We start from the raw sequence: 15357 nt of genomic DNA on the forward strand, positions 1-15357 counted from the left end.
CTGAGAATCAGAAAGAAGGGGAGCCTTCCTCCTGTCCCTCCCTTCTGCTTTCAACTGCTGCAGGGTGGAACTACTGGAGATCGTTTCAAATCGGTAGACCAACTTCTGTTCATCACAGTGCCCATATATGGATCGAAATTCTTCTGATACCTGCTAAACCGACTGAATTTCGATCAATGTATGGCCACCTGAAGTGGAACTTTAAGTAAAAAATAAAAAATGGGCCTAAGAACATTCATCCAGAAGAGAAAATTCCTTAAGGCCTCATACACACTGGTCATCAAAAGCGCAACTTTTAAGGGTGCTTGAGGCTTTTCTTTTCTGCCTCTAAATGCCCCTCTATGTTAGCCTATGTGTCCTTAAACACCTAGGCATTTACAGGCAGTTAGAGGCAGGGGCACTTATAGGCAGGAAAAAAACCCAGGTTCAGCATGTTCACAGTGAGCTGCCAATTGTCGATTTCATAAATTGCATACCCCTTACAGTCTACACTTACAGGTGCCTCTTCTCCTTTCTTCTCTTATGTGCTGCAGAATCTGCTTCAAGTTCACCATTGAGGCTGCCATCAGTGTTTTGGACTATACATTAAGACTTTTCTATTTGAGCATATAACTGCATGAGATAAGCAAGCCAAATATTACTGATTTTCTTAGCCAGAATGTTATTACTGGTGTCCTACAGCAGGGCCAGGGGTGGACTGACAACTCATGGGGCCCCCGGGCAATAGGGGATCATGGGGCCCCTGTGTCATTGCCCAAACTCAAAAAAGCCTATGAAAAAGGTACCAGGAGCATCTTATGGGGTCCCCTAATGACCCGAGTTTTCAAATGGTCAGATCGCCCCTGAGCAGGGCTTAAAATTTTAAGTCCTGAGCTACTAGCCAGACCTTAGAGTTACTCGCCACCAACAAACACACAAAAACAGAGACACCTGTACACACACACAGACATGTACATACACATACACACACAGAAACATGTACACACACGCACAGAGACACATGTACACACACACACACATACAGACACATGTATACACACACAGGCACGTACAGACACACATACACACAGATATATGTACGTACACAGAAATACACACGCACAGACACATGTACATACACACAGACACATGTACATACATACACAGACACATGTACGTACATACACACATGTACATGCACACAGACACAGACACATGTACACACACAGACACATGTACACATACATGTACATACACGCAGACACATGTACAGATACACACATGTACATACACACAGACACATGTACAATTGTACATGCATACACAGACACACACAAACACACACACATGTACACGTACACCCCCCCCCCCATAAAATGTTGCAGTACTTCGTTGTTCACTCACAGATCTGGGTACTGCACTCTAGGGGGAGGCAGAGAGCAGAGCACACACTCCTTGCTTTGCTTTCACTGCGCTCAGCTATTGAGCAGTCTGACAGTTCCCATTGCCAATGACAGATCCCGTCTGAGCTCCGAGCCTGCTCAGCAAGACGGCCCCGGGGGACACACTTGCCCCCACCATAATTTCCACTCGCCATTGGCGAGCAGGCGAGTAGAAATTTCAAGCCCTGTCCTACAGGATTACTTTTAAATCTATATCTGTAAAAAAAATAGTGTATTGCAGTAGAATATTAGCCTTTTGCACCTATACTAGGTGTGTCCGCTTTGTCTCCTCCTCCCTTCCTCCAATTTTTTTTATAGTTTTGATAGGTACCGGCTCCAAGCGGACGTTCACCGAATCCACACAGATTTGGCAATCTGTATAAACTCTAGATTTTGGGTCTTTTTATTCTTACGAGGAGGTGGTCGAAGGAACAGACTTTTCTGATGAATCAAGGAGCGTAAGAGTCTTTAGTTTCAGCCTCTAACTCTAAACTCAGACCATTAGTCTCAGCCTTGAAATCCTCCCAGTTAGGCTGAGACTCTATATCCAGTTCATTCATCTGTTGCTGCAGCTGTTGCCGTTGCCATTGCTGTTAACACAAAAACAGAAACATGAATTAATTCCTGTATAAAAAAAACAACAGCTGGTAAAGAAATAAATAAAAGCAAATCATATATACTATATATACTTATACTTACAAAGCAGAAGAAGAATACCACACATGCGATCAGGTTGAGCACTACCACGAAAGACACGGCTAAGTGCCAAATTATCTTATTTTTGGAAAGTTCAGGAATTAATGCATCTGTTACCTGGTTTACCCTTTCTACCATATCTGGAAAAAAAAGGAAGCTTAAAATGAAAGTGTTTATTTTTTAGAAATATATAGGAATGACAAAAATACAGGGCATTGCATTTAAGAAATCATTTCTTCCTTTTTCTACCTTTTCTTTAATTAAGACATGTTTTGTGAATTATAATGGTTTTGTGCCTTCTCTTGCTTTATATCAACCTCCATGAGCTGTACAGTGATTAATGACTATCTTGTAGACCAGGGCTTAAAATTTCAAGTCCTGAGCTACTAGCCAGGCCTTAAGAGTTACTTGCCACCGGTTGCCCCATCCAACCCCTGCCCTGACCCGCCTCTAGTTCCACCCCTAAACACGTCCTCATAAATGATCTCATGAAATTACACTGTTAAGTATTTTATGCAGAATAAAGGTACAACAGAAAATATTAACAAAAACAACTTTAACAATATTGACATAAAGCAATGTAAACATAAAAGGAAAATAAGTGCTTTACATCAAGAGTGAAACAAAATGACGCACAGTGCGGAGGTCAGGGGGGTGAGCAAAGAGGAAAAAGGAAAGGAAAAGGAAGGAAAAATAAAAAGAAAGGAAAAAGGAAAAGGAAGGAGGGGCGGGAAGGGAAGGAAAGGAAAGGCGGGAAGGGAAGGTCAAACTCACGTGGCTCTGTCATCACAGGGCTGACGGCTTCTCTGTAGAATAATTCCTGCCCACACATCCTCTTCTGAGAAGCTGCATGGACTGGAGTGTGGGAGCAGGCACAGGGGGAGGCAGAAGGATAGAGGGAGAGGCTGGGCACCGAGGACCACACATGAGGGGCCTGGAAAGAAACTGAAGGACCGGTGCAGCGGTGGGGGCAGGTTACAAGCAGCGATCTCCCTGTATGGCCTTCAATGAAGCCGCTGTAAGCCGCTTCTCCTCTCCCTTCTGCAGCTTTCAGTTGCGTCACTGAAAACCTTACAGGGAAATTGATGCTTGTAACTGCCCCCACCACCGCTCCACCCACACACTTCTAGTCTTGATGCTGCTCGCCCCCACGTAGTTTCCACTTGCCCAATACGAGCGGGTGAGTAGAAATTTTGAGGGCTGTTGTAGAGAAATAGGGGAACCTTGTAGACAAGAAATGAGCAAACATCCAAACTGTTCAACAATGATTTGTGAAATCCTAGCTTTACAAGGAAGCACACTACTGTTGCCGGGTGACAGGGATTAAAGCAACACGGTTTCAACGATTCTGGCAAAGAAAATATACCTGCAAAAGTAGAGTGTAAATACTTACCATTGCTGTTGCCAAACTCTACCAAACAGAACAATCACCACCTGAGCTGTACTGGAAAACCAACACTCTCGAGAGAGTTGATCTTCTGTGTACCCTAAAACTGTGCTCACTGCTTCTTGTTTTTGACACTTTTTAATCAAAGTATAGCATAAGTCAATTAAACTCTTGGAATATGGATCTGGTCAGTGAAGTAGCAGAGTGGAATGTTAATCAGTTTCAGCTGCTTTGGTGTTGATGAAATTAACAACAGGTACACTAGATGGGTAACAATGAGATGACCCCCAAAACAGAAATGGTTTTACAAATGCAGGCCACTGTCATTTTTTTCCTACTCATCTTATTTGGCTGTTTTTCACTAGTTTTGCATTTGGCTAGGGTCAGTGTCACTATTGGTAGCATGAGGCGACACCTGGACCCTACAGAGGTTGCACAGGCAGTCCAGCTCCTCCAGGATGGCACATCAATACGTGCCATTGCCAGAAGGTTTGCTGTGTCTCCCAGCACAGTCTCTAAGAGCACTGAGGAGATTCCAGGAGACAGGCAGTTACTCTAGGAGAGCTGGACAGGGCTGTAGAAGGTCCTTAACCCATCAGCAGGACTGGTATCTGCTCCTTTGTGCAAGGAGGAACAGGATGAAAACTGCCAGAGCCCTACAAAATGACCTCAAGCAGGCCACTGGTGTGAATGTCTCTGGCCAAACAATCAGAAAGACTTCATAAGGGTGGCCTGAGGACCTGACATCCTCCAGTGGACCTGTGCTCACTGCCCGTCACCATAGAGCTCGATTGGAATTGCCATTGAACACCAGAATTGGCAGGTCCGTCACTGGTGCCCTGTGCTTTTCACAGGTGAGAGCAGGTTCACTCTGAGCATATGTGACAGATGTGAAAGGGTCTGGAGAAGCCATGGAGACAAGCTTTATAAATTCTGATCTTTGAATGGATGTAGAAAAGAGAAGACAATGCATAAACAGGTACAACTTCAGTAGGAGGATTTGTTCCATTTCTGTGTATCGCCTGAGACCAGTCACTTCACAGGGTATGCAACCACTTTAACCCCTTCCCGCCATCAGTACGCATGTATGCAGCCTATTGGTAGTGGGCCATTATCCATAGGACCGTATATACGCCTATCTGTCTTTGTGGAGGGGGGTTTTCTCTCTCTCTCTCCCTCCCTCTCTCTCTCTCTCCCTCTCTCTCTCCCCCTCCCTCCCTCTCTCTCCCTCCCACCCTCTCTCTCCTTTCTGGGCTATACTACAGGTACAAACAACAACTAACATACACATGTGGTACTGCTGCGATCGTCAGGAGCAGGAAAAATTCTGGCCTGTTCTTTGTGTATGGTAGTAGCAAGAAATATGCAGCCAAATAAATAAAAATGTTTTGTTTAAAAAACAAAATTAAAATCAGGAGATATGTTACCATTTACCACCAAAAAGAAAGTCCAGTTTGTCCTGACAAAAACAAGGTATAATCCAGCTGAATGCACAAAGTAGTTGCAATGATATGTACAGTTTGTCTAACACATTTCAAAGTTGCAAAATTGTGTTTAGGCATTAACATTTGTTTTACCCTCAGTCAATAAGGGGTTAAAAAAAATTCAGGAGAAGGCAAAATGAGATTTGGAGAAAACATTTCTGAACAGAAAGAAGAGTTATACATAAATCTATAGCAAAATAATGTATATAAAGAGATAAATCTACACTTACCGTTACCAATTTCTGACGCAATTGTCTGGTTTGAAGAAGGCTCTTCTGTAAAAAAAAAAAAAAAAAAACCATAAGAAAATCACAACATGTAAAGTGCATTAACAAAGGAGACAACAGTCACTAAGGGGCTCATTTTAAAAAGCACTGAGCAGAGAGAACTCCACTGGGCTTTGCCATCTATACTCCGTGGACCGATTTTTATGAATGGGCGGAACACAGCGTGTGCAAAGTAAAAAAAGAGCAGATAGTGACATTGGCTCTTTGTTATTAACGAGCCCCTAAGATCACCCAGTTCTATCCTGTACAAATATATATAGTAAATAAAGATATAGTTACACAAACCTGTCGCAGGCAATGAAGATTCCTCAAACATGTCAGTTTCTGTGTCCGGGTTGTTGATTGCACTAGAAAAAAACATAATTTTGGAAAGAGATTTTGATCCTGTGAAAGAACGGGAAAAAATATTGAATGGGTGAACTGCATTTAGTAAAAAGACAAGATTCAGTGACATTTTCAATAGCATCTGTAATTTCCTTTCACCTGTATCAGCAAGCTATATTTGTGCTATCCCTCCTACCCCCCTCTACCCCCCTTGATTTAAGGGCTTGTAAACCTGGAACCTCAGATTCCTATTTAGCCATTCAGATGCAACCAGGGGCGGACTGACAACTCATGGGGCCCCCGGGCAATAGGGGATCATGGGGCCCCTGTGTCCCTGCCCAAACTCAAAAAAGCCTATGAAAAGGTACCAGGGGCATCTCATGGGGCCCCTACTGACCCGGGGTTTCGGGCAGTGCCCGAGTTTCCAAATGGTCAGTCCCCCCCTGGGTGCAACTTACAAGGACAATTCTAAAAATTAAAACTTCCATTGTATTCAATAACCTGCTAAAGAAATCTATCACGAGGCAGACAGCTACATTTTCTATACTGCAATGAGAAATCTAACCTTTTACTAGGAAGACAGCCCTCTATAGCTGGTCACATTTAATATTTGTAGCTAAATACACTGGTCCAATAAGAATGTATGCTGTTCATCTCTGCAATACTTTGCACATTTCCCCATACAATGCCTTGAAAAAGTATTCATACCCATTAAAATTATCCACATTTTGTCATGTTACAACCAAAAATGTAAGTGTATTTTATTGGGATTTTATGTGATAGACCAACACAAAGTGGCACATAATTGTGAAGTGGAATAAAAATAATAAATGGTTTTCAACATTTTTTACAAATAAATATCTGAAAAGTGTGGTGTGCATTTGTATTCAACCCCCTTTACTCTGATACCTCTAACTAAAATCTAGTGCAACCAACTGCCTTCAGAAATCACCTAATTAGTAAATAGAGTCCACCGGTGTGTAATTTAATCTCAGTATAAATATAGCTGTTCTGTGAAGCCCTCAGAGGTTTGTTAGAGAACATTAGTGAACAAACAGCATCATGGAGGCCAAGGAACAAACCAGACAGGTCAGGGATAAAAGTTGTGGAGAAGTTTAAAGCAGGGTTAGCTTATAAAAATATATCCCAAGCTTGAAACATCTCATGGAGCACTGTCCAATCAATCATCTGAAAGTGGAAAGAGTATGGCACAACTGCAAACCTACCAAGGCCACCTAAACTGACAGGCCAGGCAAAGAGAGCAATAATCAGAGAAGCAGCCAAAAGGCCCATGGTAACTCTGGAGGAAGTGCAGAGATCCACAGCCCAGGTGGGAGAATCTGTCCACAGGACAACTATTACTATTGCACCCCACAAATCTGGCCGTTATGGAAGAGTGTGGTGCAAAACTAACACTGCACACCACCCTGAACACACCATCCCCACCGTGAAACATAGTGGTGGCAGCTTCATGTTGTGGGGATGCTTTTCTTCAGCAGGGACAGGGAAGCTGGTCAGAGTTGATGGGAAGATGGATGGAGCCAAATACAGGGCAATCTTAGAAGAAAACCTGTTCGAGTCTTCAAAAGACTTGAGACTGGGCGGAGGTTTACCTTCCAGCAGGACAACAACCCGAAACATCCAGCCAGAGCTACAATGGAATGGTTTAGATCAAAGCATATTCATGTGTTAGAATGGCCCAGTCAAAGTCCAGACCTGAATCCAATTGAGAATCTGTGGCAAGACTTGAAAATTGCTGTTCACAGACACTCTCCCTCCAATCTGACAGAGCTTGAGCTATTTTGCAAAGAACAATGGGCAAAAAGTTCACTCTCTAGATGTGCAAAGCTGGTAGAGACATCCCCAAAAAGACTTGCAGCTGGAATTGCAGCGAAAGGTGGTTCTACAAAGTATTGACTCAATACAAATGCACGCCACACTATTCAGATATTTATTTGTAAAAATGTTGAAAAGAATTTATCATTCTCCTTCCACTTCACAATTATGTGCCACTTTGTCCCAATAAAATACATTTATGTTTTGGATGTAACATGACAAAATGTAGAAAATTTCAAGAAGTATGAATACTTTTTCAAGGCACTCTATTTTCTTCCTTTAAAAGATCCTGCAAATACAGAAAAATATCTGCCGATCTGCCAGAAATGCACTCTTCTCCGAATGTCCTGTTTTGGCTGACAACACACAGCATTCTGCGGACCAAAAGGAGAAAGCCCTGCTTAACTGTCTTTTGCTAAGCTACTGAATCCCTTCTATTCTCCTCATCTCTACATTACAGACTAATTGCTCTGTAGTCCAAGATAATAATTGGGAAGTATTCTTAAGTTAATACAGAAAGCATGCACAGGACACAGGACAGCTGTGAATTTATGACCACATTGCACATTAAGACAGAGTCGCCTGCCTGTATGCTCTCCTCTAGTAATAAGAGAAAAGAAATTTCTCGTGCTGCCCTACATCACTCTACTTGCTAGGGCCGCCATATTCCCTGCTCTCGGCTTTCCTATTCTATCATCCCTTGGCCACTTCTGATGTAACTCATTACTCCTAACACCAGGATGCATTCCCAGCATCTTACACATGCCCAAATAAGAATGCCAGGTGAGACAGGAAAGGGGTTTTCTTTTTAGCAAACACGACATGCAAAGTTTCTTATGCTAAAGAAAACTCTAACCTCCTAGCTCGGTTTTTATTAACTATAGTGCTGCTTTAGGCCTGATTCACATGCAGTTTGCATTTTGTCCTTTTTGCAGTGCATTTTGCATTTTTGATGCATTTTGCATTTTTTATGTCTTTTTTTTTTTTTACCCACTTGCGTAAAAAAAGTGTGAAAGAAACATAAAAAATGAACTACATGCATTTTCTGCAGCATCTCCATTGAAGTCTGTTGAACCAGAAACATAACGTTTTGCATTTGAAAAAGTCCCTAACCCTTTCCAAAATCGCAGCAGCTCAAAAAAGCATAGATGTGAACAGGGGCGGACTGACAACTCATGGGGCCCCCGAGCAATAGGGGATCATTGGGCCCCTGTGTCCTTGCCCAAACTCAAAAAAGCCTATGAGAAAGGTACCAGGGGCATCTCATGGGGCCCCCTACTGACTCTGGGCCCTCAGGCAGTGCCCGAGTTTCCAAATGGTCAGTCCGCCCCTGGATGTGAACATGTCCCATAGGAAACCACGTTAAATGGACTGTAGTGCTTTTCTGCAAAAAGCACAAAAAAAACGCATTGGTGTAAACCAAGCCTTAAGAAAATGATCTTCAAAATTGTCATTTTGCCTATTATTCTTGTATTCTGCATGTATATGACTGTGCCTGTCTTTTTAGAACAACGCATAAAGTAACAAAAAGGTAGAAGGCACTTTGGTCTCTATGCATAGCTGCACCAAATTGTGAACTCTCCAGTTTTAGTAAAATCAACCCTAATCAGCTTCCACGTTATATTGTGAAAGATTAAATTAACAAATTTTAATCTCCCCCTTTACAGCAATAGAAAACTATCAAACATTTACAACTTGTGTGGCTCGTACTGAGTAAGGATGAAGCACAATAGAAGAAATACATTCAACAGAATATCCTCCCAGACATCTACAAATACCACGGCCGAGCCACGGCTCTGTGTGAATGGACACGCAGAGCAGTGGCTCTGGAGAGAGCCGGCTTGGGTGCCCCCATAGCAAGCTGCTTGCTCTGTGGGCACTCGGCAGATAGGAGGGGCCAGGTGTGCTGGTGGGGGACCTGAGAAGAGGAGGATCGATGCTGCTCTGTGCAAAACCACTGCACAGAGCGGGTAAGTATGGCACGTTTGTTATTTATTTATTTATTTTTAATAGCCTTTAATATCCCTTTAACTGAACTAGTCTGTCTCTAATGGAAACTAGTTGCTTAAATGAGTAGTCCTACATATCTGACCAGTCTTCATCTTTGTACATTCCCTTTTTACCCCATATGTATAATACACATGTGTAACCTATACTATCTCTCTGGAAGAATTAATGAGCAGAACCTCAATATTATTTTGAATCATAGGCATTTCAGACAATGGGTTCAGTTCACAAAGCTAATGCCCCAGAAATAAGGATCCTTATTTTAAAAAAGCGACTGATGAGAGCCAATGAGATTTGAAAATTATGTCAAAAAGAAATGTCCTTATCCTTATGTGAAATCTTTGTGAATTAAAGCAAATGTAAAGTTATTTTATCCTTACCTCTTTTCTTGACGTCTTTCTCTTTAGATGGCTGGACATAATCTTGTGGATGGTCTAAAAAAGGAGAGAAATACAGACATTAAAATGTGACACAGGAAATCAGAGTCCCAAACCTACAGTAAAAAAATAATTAAAAAAAAAATATACTGAAAAAGCAACCCAGGAGCTTTTGAAGGAAAAGAAGTGGAATATTCTGAAATGGCCGAGTCAATCACCGGATCTCAACCCAATTAAGCATGCATTTCACTTGCTGAAGGCAAACCTACAGGCAGAAAGACCCACAAACAAAGAACAACTGAAGACAGCTGCAGTTAGAGTCTGGCAAAGCATCAGAAAGGAGGAAACCCAGTCTTTGGAAATGTCCATGGGTTCCTGACTTCAGGCAGTCATTGCCAGTAAAGGATCCTCAATAAAAAATAAAAAATGAACATTTTATTTATGATTATATTCAATTGTCCTATTAGTTTTGTCCTTGCATGAACAGCTCCTTTGAACACATGTAAGTTCACAGCAACAGATTCCAAATGCAAATACCACACTTAGAATCAACTCCAGACCTTTTACCTGCCTAATTGATGAAGAAATAACAAAGGAGTAGCCCACACCTGGCCATGAAACAGCTTTTGATTTGTTCAATTACTTTTGGTCCCTTGAAAAAGGGGGGGGAGTGGCTACTCTTAAGAGCTGTAATTCCTAAACCCTTCCTCCAATTTGAATGTACATACCCTCAAATTAAACCTGAGAGTGTGCACCTTCAGCCCATATCCATTATGTAACTATAGCTTGAATATGTTTTGGTAAATACCTGAAAAAAACTAAAATTGTGCTTGTGTCCAAATATATATGGAACTACTTGTATATTATACTAATATACAAATATAGTATAATATACATATATACATACATAAACATATATAGTTATAATTTATTTATTTAATGTTTAACCCCTCTGGTGCTGATATTAGGAAGAAAGAAGCCTTTTCCTCACATCACTGCAGCTTCTCACCAAGATTCTCCAGCTCTGGGCTGGAGAATCTGGGACGGAGATATTTTAAAGAGATGGCCAGTGAGATCTATAGCTCTCACATTCATAATCTGGCCATCTCTGTAAAGGTTAATAATAGAAGGGTGTGTCCTGTGATGAGAAGTGAAGAAAATGTTCTCCACTCCTCACCTCAACTTCATAAACTGGCACACCTGAGAGATCATCTATGATCATCAGGATCTCGGCTTTTCTCTCTTTCATAAACGGACACCTTAAAGCGGTAGCAAAATCTCTATGAGAAACTGAAATAATGTGCCCCCCTGCAGGTTTAGGCCATAATATACTAGTATGCACTGCATACTAATACATTATGAGAGACTTACCTACAAATGGAGACCTCTAACCCTGGGCTGTCACAGCTCCCAAAGAGTCCCAGGCACCTCCATGTTAACCTGGTCGAATCGTTGGCCGCTTGATTGGCCAGGCTGTGGTGACATCACTCCCGTGCATGCGCCTGGGAGTCACATCGTAGCGGCTCACAGAGCGGGTCGTAAATGTGGTCAGAGCTACGCATGCGCAGCTTAGATCGCATTAACCACTGACAGGCAGGAAGGCATTTATGAAAGAACAGGCCTATAGGGTCTCGTCTGTTATAAAAACCCTGCCTGTCAGAAGATTTTACTACCACTTTAAAGACAAAAAAATTATTTTAACTAACATACAGGGACTAACAAGTCTCCTGGTGATAGATTTGGACAGTGACAGGGCTTCTTTATGAGGACATCTGCTATATTCCCCTTTTGTCAATACTATCTGCTTCACCCACACCACCTCCACCTTTTCCAATGCTCATACCTCTTCCCTGTTGTACTCCTCTCACAAATGCTCATACCTCTGTTTCCATGCTGTACTCCTCTCATCAATGCTCATACCTCTGCTTCCCTGCTGTACTCCTCTCACCAATGCTCATACCTCTGCTTCCATGCTGTACTCCTCTCATCAATGCTCATACCTCTGCTTCCCTGATGTACTCCTCTTACCAATGCTCATACCTCTGCTTCCCTGCTGTACTCCTCTCACCAATCCTCATACTTCTGCTTCCCTGCTGTACTCCTCTCACCAATCCTCATACTTCTGCTTCCTTGCTGTTCTCCTCTTACCGATGCTCACCTCTTCCACCACTACACCCCATCTGCTCCGCCCCATGTAGTTGCAAGACTCTTGTCCTGCCAGTAAGCGTACATAAAGCTGTGGGTGGTGCTGAAACCAAATAAAGCAGTCATATAGCAGTAACAGCACTGGTTATGGCGAAAGGGGGTGGTAGTTGGAGGTGTGGTAATGGTCCTTCAGAGGGAGGAATGGTGGTCACCGGGGGGGAGTCATAGGGGTAAGTAGTTATAGGGTAGGGGTGGGGTCTGTAGTTGAGGGGGTGCTGGTGTATCTGTGGGGGTCTGTCAGTAGTTGGTTTGGGTTGGTAGCTGGGGGAGTGGAGGTCTGTGGGTGGTAGGCGGCAGTTGGTGGGGCAGGGGTAGGCGATGGAAGGTAGGGTGGAGGGATTGTCAGTGATGTGAGGCTCATTTACGTAGGGGACAAGGTAGTCTGTCAGTGAGGGGTTGGGGTTGGTAGTAGGTGGGTGGAGGTCTGTCAGTGGGGGTATTAGTGGTAGGGAATGGGAATGTTCATCACTGGGGGAGCAGGGATAGTTAGTTGAGGGGTGATGGTCTTTCAGTGGATAGTGAGGGGGGCAGTAGTTGAAGAGGGGCGCCCCCCTCCGCCATAAACAGCCCCCCTTCCCAAACTACCACCCTCCACCGATAGACCCACAACCGCACTGACATCCTATATCCCCGTGTACCCCTGCGATTGGCTCTGTTCATGATGAAGAAGCATGACTGTATCATCGCTCGCCTGTCAAAGTGCCCAAGCATGTGCGGTGCCTGTGTCCCCACTGTTCATTCAGCATGTAAGCGGTTACATTTTCTACCTGTGTGCCGCAGAGCACTTGGCATGTAAACAGTAAATGATTATGCCTGTGTCCCCCGCCAACCAGTCAGCATGTAAGGGGTTAAATGATTATGCCTGTGTCCCCCGCCGACCAGTCAGCATGTAAGCGGTTAAATGATTAGGCCTGTGTCCCCCGCCGATCAGTCAGCATGTAAGGGGTTAAATGATTATGCCTGTGTCCCCCGCCGATCAGTCAGCATGTAAGGGGTTAAATGATTATGCCTGTGTCCCCCGCCGACCAGTCAGCATGTAAGGGGTTAAATGATTATGCCTGTGTCCCCCGCCGACCAGTCAGCATGTAAGCGGTTAAGTGATAAGGCCTGTGTCCCCCGCCGATCAGTCAGCATGTAAGGGGTTAAATGATTATGCCTGTGTCCCCCGCCGATCAGTCAGCATGTAAGAGGTTAAATGATTCTCCCTGTGTCCCCCGCTGATCCTGTGTCCTGCTATGCCCTCCAGACCACTTGACATGTAAGGGGTTAGTTCGGGGGTCTGCAACCCATCGATTGCAGTCTACCTCTGCCCTACTGACACCATCTACTGCTCTACTGACTGACAGCAACCTCTCCCCTACTGACCCCATCCACTGCTCTAATGACTGACAACATCTGCCCTACTGACCCCATCCACTGCTCTATTGACTGACAACATCTGCCCTACTGACACCATCCACTGCCCTGCTGACTGACACCATCCATTGCTCTACTGACTGACAGCAACCTCTGCCCTACTGACACCAGCCACTGCCCTTCTGACTGACACTGACCATTTTAAGGTAGGCTAAGTTTGTATTTTAACAGTGACATTTGTTTTATTATATTTTTATATATTTTCCTTGCTATTTAGTTAGGCCTTGCTTTTTAATTTTTTTTTTAAATGGTGCTGAACCCTGGAGATCTCTTTCATGTTGTTCAGGTAGATCTCTACCGCTCAAAGGCTGCATACCTCTGAGTTAGTTGAACTCAGGTACATGTTCAGCTGCAGCAGCTCAGTGATCGGCTTGTCATGCCTTGAACCCATGCATGCGCTGTTCCTCCAGGGGATACCGATTTTCATGGAATACTCATCTTGCCGCTACACTGTGAGAAGAAAATTATGGGTAGAAAAGAAAAAGACAGTAGTGGGAAGAGCACCATGATCGGCCCTATGTACATAGCAATCCATCTCTGGACATCCACTGCAACGTGTGTTTCCCGATGTTACTTCTGGTGAATCAATCCTCCAGTCTAGAATACAATATACTGGAATATACTGAAAATTAACTCTACCTGGCCGCCCGTGGGAGGAATGGACACATGCAATGAGGTACAGTAAAAGAACTGGCATGCACTTGATGAACCTCATATTAAATATGGAGCTCACAAACACCAACTGCTCTGACCCTCACAAACAACTGCACACCTGTAGGCTGGTCACCTCTATGCCAGCGAAAGCAGCTCATTTGTTTACAGGAAACACATGACCTCCATTCCCCCCCTTTACTGTAACAAGCAGAAGCTGCAGAGTGGAGCTCCACTCGACAGGAAACATGTGACCTCCACTCAACCTTTTTTTTAATTATAAGAACTTTACTGTAATGAAAAACCTACAGACACAACTCAAGGAAGTGGAGCTCACATATTTCTTGTCACATAATTGCTGTGTATACTTTTCAAGGGGGTGTGGCTGCAGACTGGAGCTCCACTCTGGACAGGAAACACGTGACCTCCACTCCAACTTTGTTTTTGTGTTAGTGAACTTCAATGTAACAATCAATAGCTGCAGAGTGGAGTACAGTAAATCTGTGACATCCACTTTTATATAATGAACTTTAACCACTTGCCCACCTGATAATTTACCCCCCTTCCTGACCAGATAATTTTTTTGTGTTACAGCGCTGCATTACTTTGACAATTGCGCGGTCATGCAACGCTGCACTCAAATGAAACATATGTCCTTTTTTTCCCACGAATTGAGCTTTCTATTGGAGGTATTTGATCACCTCTGCGGTTTTTATATTTTGCGCTATAAAAACAAAAAAAAGCGACAATTTTGAAAAAAAAAAACCAATATTTTTTTACTTTTTGCTATAAAACATGTCCAGTAAAAATTTTTTAAAAATAGAATTTCTTCATAAATTTAGACCAAAATTTATTCTGCTCCATCTCTTTGTTAAAAAAACCCATAATACGTGTAAATCAATTGGTTTATGTGAAAGTTATAGCGTCTACAAATGGCGGTATATATGTTGGAATTTGTTCTCTTTATATTAGTAATGGCGGCGATCAGTGACTTATAGTGGGACAGCGGCAGGCTTTCTGACACTGGGGGGGAACTGATTAACTGTCACTGACATCTCCAGTGACACCAATACAGTGATTAGTGCTAATAAAAAGCACTGACACTTTACAAATTGCACTGGACAGGAAGGGGTTAACATCTGGGGCGATCAAAGGGTTAACTGTGTGCTGTATGTGCTTTACTGTGTAAGCATGCTGCTTTTTATTGCTCTGTTATGCAGTACAAAGCAGCATGCTGGAGCTGACAGGGGAGAGATCTGTATTGTT

At 43.2% G+C, this 15357-nt stretch overlaps 1 protein-coding gene across 2 annotated transcripts; it reads right to left on the reverse strand.

Annotated features, from left to right (window-relative positions):
* Nucleotides 1–1801: 1801 nt before the first annotated feature.
* LOC149465868 (uncharacterized) lies at nt 1802–14278 on the reverse strand. 2 transcript variants are annotated; one of them, XM_089673451.1, is made up of 6 exons: nt 14213–14278; nt 9823–9876; nt 5561–5659; nt 5219–5263; nt 2121–2257; nt 1802–2011 (listed from the first exon to the last, which is right to left on the reverse strand). In XM_089673451.1, the coding sequence occupies exons 1-6, from the start codon at nt 14250–14252 to the stop codon at nt 1871–1873; spliced, it is 516 nt and encodes a 171-aa protein (XP_089529577.1). In that variant the 5' UTR covers nt 14253–14278; the 3' UTR covers nt 1802–1870. The 2 variants fall into 2 exon arrangements, with proteins under 2 accessions (XP_089529577.1, XP_089529576.1); XM_089673450.1 differs by having other exon boundaries at nt 14080–14219.
* Between the last annotated feature and the right edge of the window lie 1079 nt (nt 14279–15357).

This window comes from Staurois parvus, unplaced genomic scaffold, assembly GCF_062004578.1.
Source record: "Staurois parvus isolate SC_StPar_1 unplaced genomic scaffold, SC_StPar_1.0 ptg000137l, whole genome shotgun sequence".
Lineage (NCBI taxonomy): Eukaryota > Metazoa > Chordata > Amphibia > Anura > Ranidae > Staurois > Staurois parvus.